This window comes from Camelus bactrianus, chromosome 16 (assembly GCF_048773025.1).
Source record: "Camelus bactrianus isolate YW-2024 breed Bactrian camel chromosome 16, ASM4877302v1, whole genome shotgun sequence".
Classification (NCBI taxonomy): Eukaryota; Metazoa; Chordata; class Mammalia; order Artiodactyla; family Camelidae; genus Camelus; species Camelus bactrianus.
In genome coordinates this window covers 42,836,552-42,853,658 of record NC_133554.1, presented here as the reverse complement: position 1 = coordinate 42,853,658, position 17,107 = coordinate 42,836,552, and the positions used below count along the sequence as shown (strand labels likewise).

At 39.1% G+C, this 17,107-nt stretch overlaps 2 protein-coding genes across 7 annotated transcripts in view; one reads left to right on the top strand and one right to left on the bottom strand.

The window, feature by feature from the left end:
• Nucleotides 1–342: 342 nt before the first annotated feature.
• On the bottom strand, nucleotides 343–9,810 carry CCDC43 (coiled-coil domain containing 43). Of its 2 annotated transcripts, none has more exons than XM_074343306.1 (5): nucleotides 9,535–9,810; nucleotides 5,745–5,832; nucleotides 4,412–4,547; nucleotides 2,956–3,067; nucleotides 343–1,944 (listed from the first exon to the last, which is right to left on the bottom strand). In XM_074343306.1, the coding sequence occupies exons 1-5, from the start codon at nucleotides 9,736–9,738 to the stop codon at nucleotides 1,819–1,821; spliced, it is 666 nt and encodes a 221-aa protein (XP_074199407.1). In that variant the 5' UTR covers nucleotides 9,739–9,810; the 3' UTR covers nucleotides 343–1,818. The 2 variants fall into 2 exon arrangements, with proteins under 2 accessions (XP_074199407.1, XP_010957882.2); XM_010959580.3 differs by having other exon boundaries at nucleotides 3,009–3,067; nucleotides 9,535–9,804.
• A 33-nt stretch (nucleotides 9,811–9,843) lies between these two features.
• The window catches only part of DBF4B (DBF4B-CDC7 kinase regulatory subunit), a 31,468-nt gene continuing 24,204 nt past the window's right edge, over nucleotides 9,844–17,107 (top strand). For 3 of the 5 annotated variants that reach the window (XM_074343302.1, XM_045520001.2, XM_010959515.3), the window contains exon 1: nucleotides 9,894–9,960. The gene's annotated coding sequence lies outside the window, so the exon portion shown is untranslated. Of the gene's footprint in view, nucleotides 9,961–17,107 lie in introns of all 5 variants that reach the window. The other 2 variants (XM_074343304.1, XM_074343301.1) reach the window with 1 other exon arrangement.

Genomic DNA, 17,107 nt, shown 5'->3' with positions numbered 1-17,107 from the left:
GAATGAACCAAAAAAACAAAATAACGGTTATTAAATTAAAACAGGCTCTCTCGCATGCTATCTGTAGCCACAGCCACATATAAAACTAAGACTCCAACAGTACTTCAAAATTTCAAAGCCAATTTACTGACTGTCCAAAAAAGAAGGTAATCTTTCTTATCTAATATCCAACCTCACAGAAAGAAAAACAGGCAGAGAATTTGTGGATTCCAGGAAGAGGTTCTATTAACAGAAGAAATCATTTGGCTAATCAAAATGTAAGTAAAGTTCAACACATTCCTAAGTGACTATCCACACAGAATTCACTTCCAGCTGGAAGGAACCAGAATGAATTAGAAGACAGTGATTTAAATAGTTTATTTTATTTTTAAGGTGGTTATTTAAAAATTTTTTTGCAATGCCATGGTTATAGGAGTGTATAGAGGTAACACATCTTTTCCTTAACCATGCTTTTTACCTTCTGCACGAAGGTAAAAATTTTTGTTACTCTCATAGTTAATGGTATAAAACAGAGGTCAGCAAACATTTTCTCTGAAGGGCCAGGTAGTATTTTAGGCTTTATATGTCCATAAGGCCTCTGTCATGTATTTTTTTCTTTTACAACCCTTTAAAAATGTAAAATCCATTAACATTTGCACCAGAAAAAAACAGACTGGGCCAAATTTGGTTGCCAGCAGTAGTTTGCCCATCCCTGGTATAAAATATCTACTTTCTGTCTTGTCAGAGAAACTGCTTTCTTCAGGCTTGACAGTCTGCTGCCTGAAGTAGAGAAAGGCCTATTTACAACTGAATGTGACATGTGACAAAAGTAGAAATGGAGAGTTCCTGCTCACTTTTGATTCTCCCAGTTTTTCCATTCACTCATTCAATAAATTTGTTGAGCAACTACTATGTACACTCTTAAATATCTTTCTGTTAGCAGAGATTTCCAGTGTTTCTTCCTTAAAAGAGTTCCTCTAAACCTGTAATTAGCAGGTAGGTCTTTATACTCATGTTTTAGGGCAGATCAAGACTAGAATCTCCAGTAGCACTCAAGAGGATTCATGATTATAAGAAATGAATCTAGCTAACAGTGATATTCTTGCATTCAATACTGACACATCCTTCTTAAAATCACAGCCTAGATAAGGAAAAATACTTAACTATCTCTATTTAAAAGATACTGTTTCCTACCATAGGCTGAAACAAACAAACAAAAAAACCTCAAATGTAGAATATCCACCAACTAACTTCTTCTCACTTTCCTAGTTTGTTGACATGTAACATAAAAATCTAGATCCAGACAGAGTTCTTCATTAGCTTCCTATTTCAGCCATAAAACAATACATTCGGAATACTACTTCCGAAGCAATTGACACTCCTACATTTCACCTCAGGGAGGGAGTGGTCATGATTCTGCTCCTTCACGATAAAAACTCAGCTTTCTGAACATTCCTGCTGTTTATCCAAGGTGAGGGAAGACTTTTTAAAGTGGCCAAAAGGAGTACAGGACTTCAGGATTAAAATATAAAGGTTGCCCCCATTCCAGATCTTTGGTACAGACACCAACTACAATAATCTGATTACCCACACCACAGAGACAGCACATTTTGTAATTAGAAGTGTTTGTAATTTTCCTTTTGACCATGTAAACAAAAGGGGAAATGCCTTGGGAAACCACTTTGCAATGTTCTCTCATTTCTCTTAAATACACATGTGCACAACCAGTTCTCCCATTGACCAAGTTCACGAGGAGAAAGAATAGAGTGGACCAAGGTTATCGCTTTCGCTCCCCTCTTTGTGTCCTTTTCTTCTCCTTTTCCTTGCGCTCCTGCTTGGCTAGTTTGTCCCTCTCCCTCTGCAGCTTGTCTTGTTCCTTCTTCCTTTGGGACTCATCCCGAAGCGAGTCTCGCTCCAGTTTTCGGGCATTGAGGACATCTTCCACATTGGTGTTTCGGAACAGAGCTACAGGTGAGTTAAGGGATGAGGGTTTAGGTTACACAGGCCTCAACTACTGCTCTTTCCTTATTCTTGCTGTCATTTCTCCACATGCTGAGTTTTGAATACTCTCTCCCTATCCCTAGTCTTAAAAAAAAAAAAGAAACCCTTATGTTTACCTTTGGTCTAATGAGAAATCTTAAAGCTACCATTACTAAAGTTTAAAACTAACCCTCAAAATAAAAATCTCATTTAGGCTTATCTAAATCTGAATGTTAAGTATTTTGTGAAAATAAAATTTCACTCTACAGTAAAGTACTTACAGGATTCAATGGCAGAATATTGTTGGGAGTATCTAGGCTACCTTTAGTGACTAGAGTATTAATGTAACTGGCAAAATTTTATGTACTTGGCACTATTAAAATGCTTGAAAAGAGTTAAATAAGTTGTTTAACCTTATTAAGCTTTATCTTTTTTTTCCTAGACCACTAAAGTTTAAGTGAAAATTTGCTTTTTTTCCCTAGACCACTAAAACTTAAGTGAAAACCATGTTCTAAAAAAATAGTAAGTTTAACCACTTTAAAGAATAAGTTAAACCAATAGGTATAAAAACCTTACCCCTCCTTTCTTACAACTTTAAAACATAACCTGTTACTACCAGAGAAGCTCCTCTTTACTCTTAAAACATAACTTTTTTCTGCTTTAGTGCTTTAAAATGAGTAAGTCTCCCTGAAATAACCCCCTCTTCTCTGATAATCCACCATACTCCTCACCTTTAAGAAGGTGGATTTTTAAAACCACCTTCCCTAGGAAGTTTCTCATAACTGATTCTGTTGGTAGGGACTTTCCTCAGCACATATGTTTCAATCTGTCCATGTTTTCAGCTGAAAGTATTCAGTGTTTGTGCTCTCTTTCCAATGAATTATCAAGTCTTTCAGGACAAAGATTAAAACTGCAATATTATTCTAATGCTGGCCTGACATGTGTTCTTGGAGGTAACAGGAGTCTCCTTGCAATGACAGCAAAATAAAAACTGACCCTCAAGAAGATTCTATGGAGAAACACATGGTGATGGACACAGAGAAGGATACATTTGTCAGAACCAACGTTCATCGTGGTGGCACCTGAATCATCCTTCTCATCTGCTTCAGTGAGTGATGTTAAGGAAAGTCGGATGGAAAACAAAGGTTAGCACCTCCTAACCTAACACCAGAAAATAGTGAATAAGCCAATGGGCAGGAAAATGGAAGGTGAATGAATGGAAGGACTCTGTCAGGGATGTGATGGTGAACCTGAGTCATCTTTAAAAGTCTCAACTTGGGGAAGACTGTTCAGAGCTTCTGTAAGATCCTTGTCTGTTAGAGGCTGAAAAGAAACTTAAGCTGCTCTGGGTGGACTGCCACATTACCTGGAAGCCATGGGATGGCAAGATGACCTCTAAAACAGTGGTTCTCAAAGTATGGTTCCCCAAACTCCTTGAAAACTTATAAGAAATGCACCTTCTTGGACCCCTCTCTGGATCTATTAAATCAAAAACTCTGGGACACAGGGCCCAGCAATCTGTTTTAACAAGTCCTCCAGGAGACCCACTGCTTAAATCATTCTTTTTTGGCCTAAGAAATGAGATTTTGTAATTGGAACCATAGCTCTGCCAAACCTGGCAAGAAAAACCATGAGGGAAACTAGAAGAGAAGTTGGCACAAAAGAGCCTAAGAATTCTTTCCTAACCTAGTGATTAGACAGCTGTCATTTCTGGTATGACATCTACTCCACTCAAGTAGGTTTAGTAAGCTAAGCACTTCCTAGACAAATTTCAAATTCACGGGGAACCAGACTTTCTCCTTCAAGCAACACTGTCTTTTCACCCAGTCCCCATTCAAATTCCAGGTTTATTCTGGTGTTGCTTTGAGAGTTCAGTCTCACTTTTAATTATGTTGTCACTGGAATATTTTAAAAAAAAAAAAGATTCAAATGAAACTGCTCCAAATTTGGGAATCCAAATCCCGGTTCTAGTCCTGGTTTTGCTATTAATTCTATAAATGTCTCTAATCACCCATTCATGTCTTAGTGCCTCAGTTGCCTTATCAACCGTGAAAAAATATAAAGATGGATTATACATGTAACACTATACTTCATAGAAAGGTATTATACAAAGAATCATAATTGTAAATCAACCATATTTCAATTAAAAACAAAAGAATCATAGCTGTATCTTATTTTCTGAAAACACAATAAAAATGGTCCATTAAGGCATGATTTGTTTCACACTGAAGTTTCCGGGAACATACTGATTGTGTCTTGAAAAATGTTAAGTCCAGTATCAACCATTCCAACATCATTCCTCACACCCATGAAGGGCCGTAGATCACTGCCATTTTAGAGGAGAAAATTAACCTATAGAGGGGAACTGGCAACTTCACAAAGCTCACTGTAAACCAACAAACGCTTATGGCTTCAGCCTGAGGGAACGGCACAGAGACTTCAGAAAGGATATTCCTCTTCGTCTGTCACGTCAGCATACTGGGCCAGGAGGGCAGCTTTCCTCTGCTTCTCCTCTTCTGACACCATCCTGGGCTTCACCACAATCTGCGCCTGCTTCTCAATGAGGGTGGCAATGGCCTGGACCTCATCTGGGAGGTGGTGGGAGGGAAGGGAGGGACAACAAGGTTGTATGTGAGAGGAAACACGCTCACCAAACCACTAGTCCACCCAGGCAGTGCTTGGAGTAAAGGCAATGGCATCTGCTGACTCCTTAGAGCCCTGGGGTTCAAAGGAGGTGCCTCGGGGGCCAAAGAGAAAGGCAAGGAAAGGCCATGCAGGCCAGGCTTTAGGTCTTGTATCCGTCTTCAATCAGAGCAGCCCTGCTTTTACTTGTGTTACATATTGAAGCTCTGCTGCTTTAAAAAAAAAAAAAAAAAAAGGTTGAAAAGCACTGCATTAGAACCATAGAAAAATCAGGCCTCCAAACGTGCAACTTTCTCCCCTCTCAACCCAAAAACCTAAGAAGCAATCTAGCGTCACCTTAGGCTGGTCTTCTCCATGGTGATAATTATGCCAGGTGAAATTCTTAGGTTATTTTAAAATAAAATCATCTATTAGCCACCATTCTCAAAGAAAAGAGGCAGTGGTGTCAAACAGTGATTCTCATGCCCAGCTGCACATTAGAATCATCTAGGGGAGCTTTAAAAAAAAAAAATAGCAATGCCTGGAGTCCCACCCCAGAGATGTTTCTATAATCAGCCCATGGCGTGGCCCAGGCACCAGCACTTTTAAACATACATCAAGCAATCCTAATGCACAGCCAAGACTGAGAACTACCATGCAGGTAGCTTAGAATAGATTTCATTCAAGTTTGGATTTATACTTTGAGTTTTCTGCAATTCATTTCTCGTCCTAATGGTGAGTATATTAGCCCATCTCTCTTTCATTTTAAAAGGTGAATGGTTCAGCTGAATAAAGCAAAAGCCCAATCATAATTTGTGTTATGAAGTGAGAATATGAAAATGGTTGGAAAATATAGTTATTTTTCCTATACCCGCAAAGCAAATCTACAAGGGAGAAGGGAAAGAGCAATGAAGAAGAAAAAAGCAAAAACCACAATGAAGATAATCATGGTCAGCAGAAGTGGAAAAATGTAAAAAGGGAAAAGAAAACCATGTTCAGTTAATAAGTTAAGGTAAACTGCTGGGTGTTTGTCAGTTTAAATTATCTTAGGGAAAATGAGGATCCAAAGGAGAAAACTAAAAACTCTCCCTAAGAGCCGTACAAAAGTTGTTGTAAAAGATCCAAGGATTGTTGGAAGTTAGACATAAAAACTCCAATTTTACCTTCTTTTTTCACTTTGATGACAATACTCTGAGTTTCCGACCATCGTTCCACAATCTCCTTGCAGATGTTAAGGAGGGAATCTTCTTCCTGGTTGGAAAAGTAGACCAATTAATTTCTTGAGAGCCCTCAACCAGAACAAAGCCTATGAAGAGGGCAGAGCTCCCCCTGCTGGTCATGAGAAGAAATCACAGGGAAGGTTTGGGAACCAAAGAATAGAGATTGTTTCTCTTCTTAGGCTTGGAACTCAGAGGTTATCCTGTATATGAGTCCCAATCCATACTTGCTAGGTCAGGAGCACCCACTCCATCCTGCCAAGTTCCAGGGGAAAGAAAGGATTTCCACAAACTCAGGTCAGGCCTTCTCTTCCTTTTGGAGCAAAAACCTGTTGCTCGAGTCAACACTCTCTTCTATGAAATCTTCCCTGGCCAATATACTCAACTCAGTACATTCAACAAGGTTTATCAACTTTCTTGCTGGAACATATGCACGAGCTTGCTGATCCACAATAAACAGGAGTTAAGTAAGTAGACGGTCTGCTCTCCAACCACCCCTCTGTCCATTTTACGTAAGAATACATATTCTGCACGCCAACCAATTTTCCTCCTTAGCATGGCATGACAAAAAGGATGCTGGCTTTGGTGTCAGACTTCAGTTCAAATCCCAGATCTATGAGCAAGCTTCTTGACTTTTCTAAGCTTCACATCTTCCCAGGATTTTAGTGACGGTAAATGAGAATTTGGATAAAATGCCTTCCCTTCTTGGCAAAGAATAGGCATTCTAACAAAAATGGGTATTTCCCTCCATCTTCATTATGGCTGCCTTCACCATCTTCATGTTCTGCCCCTCACGATGAGCTGTCAGTACTTACATTTACTAATGTGCCAGGCACTATTCTAAATACTTTACATAAGAACTCTCAGTTCTTAAAACAATCCCATGAAGTAAATACTATTACTACTCTCAATTTAGAGATAAGGAAACCACGGCACAGAGGGTTAGTAACTTGCCCAAGGTGATGACAAGTAATAAGTGGATTAAATAGGATTTGAACCCAAGCAGTCCATGTTCTCAACCATTATACTATACCATCTCTCAGAGAAAAGTGAGGAGAGGCAGAACACAGACGTACTGGGGATATCCTTATTTTGTACCCAACAAAGGATTCCATCCTCTACGCTGTGTCTTTTTAGTACACATGCCAGACATACAGAACTTCTTTGGTGCAGAGTTCCTGCCGTGCTTGGATCCCCAGCAGGAAAAGTGAAGAGAGAGGAATATAATAAAGGGTAGGAAAAGGAATGGAGAGGCAAAAAAGAAAGGGCACTCTTGGAGGACAAGGTGGTTTATTCCCCCAGTCTCCTCACCCAAACCAAAATAATTCATTACTCCAATTATTGATTTATTCATCCAGATCGTTCCTGCCATGTTCAAAGCACTGAGATGAGTGCTAAGAGGTGAATAAGAAACAGTCCCTAGCCTCATGACACAATTTAGAAGGCTGGTATATAAACAGCTGCCATAAAATGTAATATCCTGTTCACTAAACTTATTGTGATAATCATTTCATGGTGTATGCAAGTCAAATCATTATGCTGTACACCTTAAACTTGTGTAGTGCTATATGTCAATTATACCTCAATAAAATTGGAAGAAAAAAATGTAATACCCTACTTAATGTAATGACCTTACTTAAATTTTAAAAATTTTTTTTGGGGGGGAGATAATTAGGTTTTACTTATTTATTTATTTATTTTAGAGGAGGTACTGGGGATTGATCCCAGGACCCTGTGCATGCTAAGCATGCACTCTACCACTTGAGCTATACCCTCCCCTCAACCTTACTTAAAAGTGCAACTCATCCCTACATTCCGCTCCTGATCCTCTTACAATGCTCCTTTTTTTTACTAGCACTAATGGTTTTCTAACATACTATATAATTTACATATTATGTTTTTCTCTGCTGGAATATAACCCCCTTGAGGGTGGGGACTTTTGTCTGCTTTGTTCCCTGAGGTACCCTCAAACACTTAGGGCAGTGCTGGCAGATAGTAATCCATCAATAAAAATCTGATGAATGACTCAATCAGTGCAAGTGCAATTAGAAAGAATACAGAAAAGGGTGATAGGAAGCTTTTGTTTACTGTCATTTGCTCCCAACTATACATACTGTTTTTGAATCTTATCTCAAATTGTTGTTGACAAACGTAATTCCTAATATTGACTCCTAGCCCAATATGGTGATTGATTTGGCTATGCCTTTTGTTTTGCCTAGAATGGGATTTGGTACAACAGTCAGGACTTTTATAGGCAGCTCTACTGACAGACAGACAGCAACCAGCACTGTGAGTTATGTGTTTGATTTATACCATATTCTTTGGCCTTGCTGCCCTGTAAAGTTGCTCCTCAGTTGTTTCATGGACAGAACCCCTACTCACCATATAATTCCTGTCCAAATCTCCCCAAAGTCATTTTCTACATAGAAAGGGTTGGGGAAACTATAAGAAAATTAAGCATCGTGTGTGAATTGGACAGAGGGAGAGAGCAAAGCTGCCTTAAAAAAAAATGAGTTTGTGTTCTGCAGTTTATGCAAACAGGAGATATAAAGAACCAAATCTGGTCTATATAACTCTTCTACCAAGAGACTGCCTTCATCAGCAGACATACAGTTTCAAGTAATGATATAATGAAAAGAACAGGTCAAGGAGCAGGTATCAATGAGCACCCAAGTTACTTCAACTTTTCTTGCATGGAATCTTTAGAAACTTCCTAGCAGGAAATTTAAAAACTACCTTGAATTGCTTGCCTCCTACTCTTTCCCCTTACAACCTGCAATGTAAGATTTCAAGAAGAGTTTATTCCACTCTGCTGTATTTCCACTCAACTTACAAGCTGCATCACAAGCTGTGTTATGGCTTTCCCATTTATAGGTCAATCTCACCAGAACAGGCTCTGGAACTAAAAGGGCGCCCTTGCCAGGAGGACCTGGGACAGCTGCACTAGTGTTGTATTTCAGTCATGTGCCCAATCAATGAACGGCACTTTCACCAAGTAAGTGTAAGTGGAGATGAAGGCACCAGAAACGATCAGGTTGGAAAAGTGGACATCTTGGTGATTTACTACTTAAACACAGTATAAAGCACACATTTTTGAATTCTTGAATCTGCTTCTAAGAGGTTAAATACCAAGTTTCTCTCTCTTCTCTAACTCTGATCTGTCTTATTCCCCGACTCCCAATGATTACCGCATTTCTAAATACAATAAAGGATCAAGCACAATATTTGCTTCAGTTCTGCCTAGGCATGAAAAGACCTCTAACGCCTAACCTTACCGTTTTTGGACTCCTACCTCCAAAACAGGAAATTGATTAGGTACTTCCTGCGGGCTTTTGTCAGCCTCCTAGAGAGCACAGACATCCCAGAGCATTTAATTCCCACCTCTGAACACTGTCAACGGATGAGAATGAAATCGGTCGTTAGACGTTTAGAGTAAAACTCATTTAGACATTTCAATGCCTTCGTTAGAATACTCACCCAGCTCAGCTATGGCATTTGAGAGGGCCTTGTCCCTACGAATAAGGGAAAACCTCTCCTCTCTTATGCACCTGCAACCTTCCGGCTCCCAAAACCCTGGATGGGAAGCAATCCCCTTCCCACGAGGCCCAGACCTCAAAAGAGTATTCCTCTCCCAGGTGAGACCACTAATCCTCTGGGACACTGGGTAGGCGAAAGGGGATACGAAGTACTGACAGAGGCCGGCAAGAGGCTAAAGGAATGTGTCTGGGTTTCTCACCAGGAAAGCAGAGAGGATACCCTGCAACGCGTCCAGCTTCTCTTCTTCCTCCTCCTCCTGCAGGACACCCAGGATGTAGGCGCCGTAAACGGCTCGGTCCACTCCCAGCGCCTCCAACCGTCCGTCTAGCCACGATCCAAAGCCGCTGCCCACTCCATCGTTTTCGCCGGCGGCAGCCGCGGCCTCTTCGCTGGGCGCCGCCATCTTGGGGCCAGGGTCCTGCCGGCCCCCAGGGCGGCCTACCGCAGTGCCTGACGGGCTGCGCCGCGGGCCCACTGCGCAAGCTCGGAGAGAAAATCCACGCCCCCGCACGCCGGGCGTAGAGCCTAATCGACCTGTAGTGACCCGTCCGGGCGTTTTGTACTTTCTAAATAGAGCGCATTTTGGCTTATGTAAGGTCATGCGGTCTCTGAGGAATCCCGGCAGGTGAGGTTTTTGTTGTTTTTTCTTTAATTTTTTTTTTTTTTACTTAAGTATAGTTGATTTACAATGTTGTGTTAGTTTCAGGTATTCGGCAAAGTGATTCACATTCTTTCCATTATAGATTATTGCATGATACTGAACGTAGTGCCCTGTGCTATACAGTAGGTCCTTGTTTAATCTGCTTTATGTATAGTACTTTGTATATGTTAATCCCTGACTTCTAATTTATCCCTCCCCCTTTCCCCTTTGGTAACCGTAGTTTGTTTTCTATGTCTGTGAGTCTGTTTCTGGTTTATAAGTTCATTTGTGTATCTTTTTTCTTTCTTTTTTTTTTAGATTCCACATATAAGTGACATATGATATTTGCCTTTCTCTGACTTACTTTACTTAGTATAATCTCTAGGTCTGTCCATGTTGCTGCAAATGGCATTGTTTCATTCTTTTTTGTGGCTGAGTAATATTCCTTGTATACATGCTACATCATCTTTATTAATTCATCTGATAATGGACATTTAGGTTGCTTCCCTGTCTTGGCTTTTGTAAATAGTGCTGCTGTGAACATTGGGGTGCATGTATCTTTTCAAATTATAGTTTTATCTGGATATGTGCCCAGGAGTGGGATTACTGGATTGTAGGCTAAGTCTATTTTTTAGTTTTTTAAGGAATCTCCATTCTGTTCTCCATAGTGGCTGCACCAATTTACATTGGCAGGTGAGCATACTTAACCCACTCTTTTACAGTTGGGGTAGTTCAGAGGGGTTCAATAACTTGGGCAAAGTCATGCAGCTAATAACTAGACAGGACTGGAATTCAACTTTGATTCCAGCACTTTGGCCTGCCTCACCAAAGCCACCCTTTGGCTCACTAGTGGGAAGCTAAGCCATCCACTCCCACACAGCTTTCAAGAAGGACGCAGTTTGCTCTGTCTGGAATACCGACTGTCGTTATCAGCTGCTACAACCTGTGCCTTTCCACCTCCTCCCCTATCAACACTCAAGCTCCAGAAAACCTTCCCAGATTCCCTGCAATCTGTGTTACATAGTAGGTGCTCAATAAATGAACAGAAAGTCTCGAGTCATTCTTTTTTTCCCTCAAGTCACTCTTTCACTCACTCATTCCACACTTACACAGGAATATCTTTGAGGAGTCTTCTTTACCAATTTCCAGGCATTGTGCTAAGAGCTTTTAATGCATTATCTCCCAACAACCTTGTGAGGAGATGCTTTTATTGTCCACATATTAAAGATAAGGGAAATGAGATACAGAGAGCCTAACCAGGGGCAAGAGCTCCTGCAGACAGGCAGAACCTCAGCTGACTCTCAGAACACCTGGCTCTGGACTGCAATGAATTACTCAAGAACATGAGTTGGCTTTTCCTGAACTGCAGAGGAGGCTGTCAGGTTACTGGCCTGACTCCTCCATTCACCAAATATTTATTGGGTACCTACCGCATGCTGCTAGGCACTGAAATACAAAGATGAATCTCACAAAATCTCTGCCTTCAAAGGGTCTTCAGTGGGAACAGACATGCTTAAACTAAGAATGACAATTTAGTGAGGTAAGTGTTTCAATGGAGCTTTGTCTAGTAGAGGCTGCAGTAGGATGCCTGGAAGATTACGTAACAGTTCCCGATGGAGCAGAGTTGGAGCCTGTGGATATGGGAGATCAAGGAAGGCTTCCTCGTGGAGGTAATGCTTGTACTTTTTTGAAGAACAAATAAAGCATTCTTTCGGCAAAAAGTCTAGAAGAGAAAGGGAGCAGCCCCAGGTGCAGGGAACTGTCTGTGAAGGCTTGTTAGGGGCCCTCCAGAGAATCATGTATAGCTTGAGTAGCAGGGTTCAGATAGAAGATATTCAGGGGATGCCAACAAAAAGAAAGGAAGGGTCTTGTATACTTGGTAGAGGGCCTCTCTTGAGAGAGTTCGCTACCCGTATTATCCCTGGGATAATGTAAATGAATGGACATGGAACACTGTAACGCTCAGTAGAAATACGAGACAGTGTGACTCTTAGCCCCATGGCTTCTCTGTGCTCACTGAGTTAGAATGTGGCAGCAATGGAGTCTGAGTCCAGAGTCAGCCCCCAAACACTTGCCCCTAGTTCAAGTCCTCAGATGTACTTTCTAACCCAGTGGCTGTCCTGCAGGTGGGGCTTGTTGGTTAACACACTTGGGAGCCATCATGGCTTAGGGATCATAGTTTGAGGTCAGAGCCCCCTGAGCGGGAAAAGGAGCACAAAATTGTGTCTTTTTCTTTAAGTTTTTATTTTGAAATAATTACGGACTCACAAGGAATTGCAAAAATAGTATCCAGAGACCCGTTCGCCTTCACCCAGTTTCCCCCAATGGTAACATCTTACGTAGCAATAATAGCACAGTATCAAAATCAGGAAATTGATAATGGTACAATGCACAAAGGATCTTTGAAGATATCCTATAAGCTTCTCACAAAACTGAGTGAAGGCTCTACAGACCCTGCATGTTTAAAAAAATGATCATTGTCTATTTTATTACCAAAGGAACAGCTCACGGTTCAAAAAAACAAATTCATACCACTGGACAAATGACAGAAAGCTTACAGAAAAAAATCAGAATGGCTTTTTACACTTAAAAAAATGCTGTCACATTTATAATTTTTAAAATACGCAAGTTAAACTTGCAGTGAGATACCATGTTTTCTTCTCAGATCGAAAGTCAGATATTACTTGATCAGTGTTGATCTGTGATTGGGTAACAGGCCCTCGAAAATGTTGCTGCCAGAAGTAAACTGGTACAGTCTTTTAAGAGGGCAGTTTGAAAAGACCCAGCATTTTTACTTCTGGGAAATTATCTTCACGCATTCATGTGTGCAGAATGACATATTTATAAGGATATTCATTGCAGTGATGCCTATTGTAGTGAAAGGACAGAAATAGTCTACGTTCTATAGGAGACTGACTCAAAAACCACAAAAAGAAGTATTGTGCAGCAATAAAAGTGGAGGAAGCTCTTTATGTGCTGACATGTGACAAAATTCAAGAGACATTGTTAAAGAAAAATGAGTAGTTATAGAACAGTATGTAATATTTGCTACCATTTGTGTTTAAAAAGATCAGGAGGTATGGGGGAATACATACACATATGTGACCTTGCATGTGCATAAAATATCTCTGGGAAGATACACGGGAGTGTGAAGATGGTTGTCACTGACGAGGAGAACTCAAGGAGACTAGTTTTAAAACATCTTGTTTTAAAATTATGAGCTGTTATATTAATTTACCTTCCGTCTTTTTTCTTTCTTTAAGAAATAAACCCTCAGCAGGGAGGTACAGCTCCGTGGTAGAGTGCATGTCTAGCATGCACAAGGTCCTGGATTCAATCCCCAATACCCCCATTAATAAATAAATAAAACCTGATTACCTCCCCTCCAAAAAAAAACCTAAAAAAAAGCCTCCACTCTCATTTTCTTCCCTCCCTACCCAGAGGTAACCTCTATTCCTGATTTTGGTGTTTGTCTTCCTCTTGAATGTTTCTAAACATAGTACATATTACGACACATGGAATACATATTATAACATGTATGTATGCATCAATAAACAATATATCACATTGTTTTGCATGTTGGACCTTTCATTCTGCAATATGCTTTTTTCACTTAATCTTGAAAATATTTACCCATGTTGATACATGTAGCTCTTATCCATTGATTTCAACCACTGTGTAGTATTGCACTGCTTGACTGTACCCTAGCTGATCCATTCCTCTGCTGATGGACATTTAGATGATTTCCCAGTTCTTTAAATAGTGCTTCAAGTCACATTCTTATATATGTCTCCTTGCCCACTTGCGGGAAAGTTTCTCTACGCCAGTGAGCATTGAGCATATTTTTGCCATATACTCTTAGCATTAAAAATTTTTTTGCCATGCACACCTAATGTTTGCATAAGTATTTATTTATGAATTACATATGTGAACCACTATGCCTAACTGGTGTGGCCATCATAAGATATACAAAAAGATAACTGTAAAAGGGTATTAAAAAGAAGTAAATTATGTATTACAAATACTTATTTGTAGTACAAAAATCCTTAATGTGGCTAAAATCCTTGAATATGCTTCATTACTATCCCCTTATTATTTATTGTTTCAAAATTTTTTTAATTGTGATAAAATACACGTAATATAAAATTTACCATCGACTCCTAAGTGTACAGTTTGGTAGCGTTAAGGATTGATTACTGGCCAGCATTTCTCTTGAACTTCAGTGATTTTTCATTCATTGACCAGCTGACTCCCTCCCAGTGCTGACTGGATTCTCATTGAGCCTGAGAGTGTGTACCTGGAGTGTTCACTGGTGTGTGAGTCATTAGGATTATTTGTAATCTTAGCTTGCTTCTTTGAGAGGAATCTTGTTAAGCCTCTTATTCACTTTTGGGGGTTAGGAAAATTACAGATAGCATAATCAGTAAATCCATTTATCCGGGGACACGTAAAGTGTGCGGAACAAACACACCACGGAACCCTGAGAAGAAAACACAGACAACCCCTCCAAATCTGAAGCTCCTCTTACCCTTTACTCAGACAACTCACTTCTTTTACTGCCTAACCCATGATCTCTGACAGGAAGAGAGGCCAGGGGAGGGCACCAGTGTCAGTCTGCTTAGTAAAGATTACTTGTTTTTCTTTTAGATAAAAAAAATGTATTTAAATTCTGATGCTTCCTCTCAGCACCTCTGTGATTCTCTTGTGTCTGAGGAGCGCACACCTCTCTTGGGAGGGCAGGATGTACCTAGAAACAGAATTGCTGGCTTGCAGGGCGTGCACCCTGCTGGAGTGATGTCAGCATGTTGCTCTCCACAGGCTTGTCCCGGTTTACGTTCCCGCCCTTGCCATCACATTTGCACTAAAACTTGCTTTTAGTATTCCTTAATTTTTGCCAGTCAGAAGGGTGTGAAAGAGCGTCTAATTGTTTAATTTGCCTTACTAGTTTAATTTGCATTTAATTATTAGTGAGTCTGAGTCCTTTTTATATATTTATCAGCCGTTAAAATTTCTTCATCTGTTTATATCTCTTGTGTTTTTTCCTGTTGGACTATTTGTCTTTTCCATGCGAATTTGTAGGCGTCTACTTTTTCTTTCCTTTTTCCTTTTTTTTCTATTAATTTCATTAGCTTTTTTCTTAACTAATTTCACGAATTTCTATCCTTTATTATTTCTGAACTTTTGGAGTCTTCGGGTGTTCTCTGTTCATTTTCTGATCTCTCAAGGAAAACTCTTAGCTGATTTATTTTCTATCTGTCTTATTTTCTAACATAGCATATACATTTAAAGTCATGCATTTCTCTCTAGTTACTTTAGCTGAATTTTACAACTTTTTAAAAGGAATCTCACAGTTTTGATATGTAGTTTTTCATTGCTGCAGTTCTAAATATATTGTAATTTCTATTGTTTTATTCTCCTGTCATGAATTTTCAGAAGTGTGATTTTAAAATTCCAGAGATATGCCTTTTGTTTTACTCCTTTAAACAAACACAAAAAAAGCTTATATTTTGTTATTGATTTGTAACTTCACTATTTTGTGGTCATAGGATGTGTTCTGTATGACGCTGATTTTTTTAGTATTACTTAATACTTCACTGGCACAGTATAAGTTAATTTTTATAATGTTCCATGTATATTTAAAAATAATATTTTCTAGCCTTTGTATATTAAAGTTTGTTAGTTATATCATTTAATATTTTATGTTACTAATTTTGTTTTATTTTTGTTTCATCTATCTGTTTTTTGGAGAAAAGTATGTTAAAATGTCCTCATATATTTATAGATTTTACAGTCTTCCCTTGTTTTTCTGCCTTAAATATTGTGATGTTGTTAGAGTCAAATAAGTACTAGGTTATTTAGTTCCTGGTGATCTAGTTATCATCAAGGGATGACACCTGTATTCCTAATAATCCTTTTTTTCTTAAAATCTATTCTGTCAGATTTTAATATTGCTCTATCAGTTTTCCATTTTGCCCTACATTGAGAGGCAGCAGAGAGCAATGTTAAAAGTATGGACCCTGAAGTCAGGCTGCTGGGGTTCAAATCCCAGCACTAACACTTTCTAGCTGTGTAACCTCAAACAAGTTATAACCTCAGTGTTCCCACATATAAAATGGGCATAGTTACTACCTATCTTAAAAAATTGTTATGAAGATTAAATGAATTACTGTTTTTAAAGCACTTTGAACATCGTAGTAGGCACTCCATATGTACTTGTAAAATTAAATAAATGAATATATCTGCATCCCTTTTCTGTGTCATTACTTTGTAAGTAATTGCCTGATAAATACCATATAGCTGATAGATACTGACATGTTGCCGTAGATAGCTTTATTACATAAGCCATATCACATATGTGTGAATATATCTGTAGAATAACTCCTAGAAATGGGATTGCTGGGTGGAAAAATATGTGCATTTGTAATTTTCCTAGATAGTGCCAAATTGCCTTACATAGGATTTGTATGTAAGGCAGTTTGGCGCTATCTAACAAAATTGATCTTTGCCAGTCTGCTAAGTGAAAAATGGTATTACGGTGTAAGTGTAATTTACATTTCTCTTATTTTAAATGAGGTTGAGCATATTTGAATGCTCTTTGTGTTTCCTTTTCTGTGAATGTTCCCTTGCCCATTTTCAGTTGGGTTGTTGATTTTTTTCTTTATCTAGTTGAACAAGTTTTTTAGATATTGGGAAATCAGTCCTTGTTCTATGATATGAGCTGAATTTTTTTTAAGCCCTGCCCGTCAGGAATCAAGAAAAGCAACGATAAAGAACAATTTATATTATTATCTCGAAATATTTTCTGCTAAGTAGTAAAAGCTACTGTTCACAGATCTTGTGTAAACACATCTTTAATCTTCAAAACCTCACTCCCTGGTAGACAATATTATCTTCCTTTTACAAATGAAAAAAACTGAAGATTAGAGAGATTCATTTTTTTCACTCAATAATATTCATTAAGCACCTGGTGCTAAGTATCTTTACTTTGGAGATATAGCAGAGAGTAAAACAAGAAAAGGTCCTTGCTCTGTGGACTTACATTCTAGGGAGGGACAATAGATCTCAAACAAGTAAACGAATAAGCTACTTTCTGATCATGGTAAGTGCTATGAAGAAAATAAAACAAAATGGT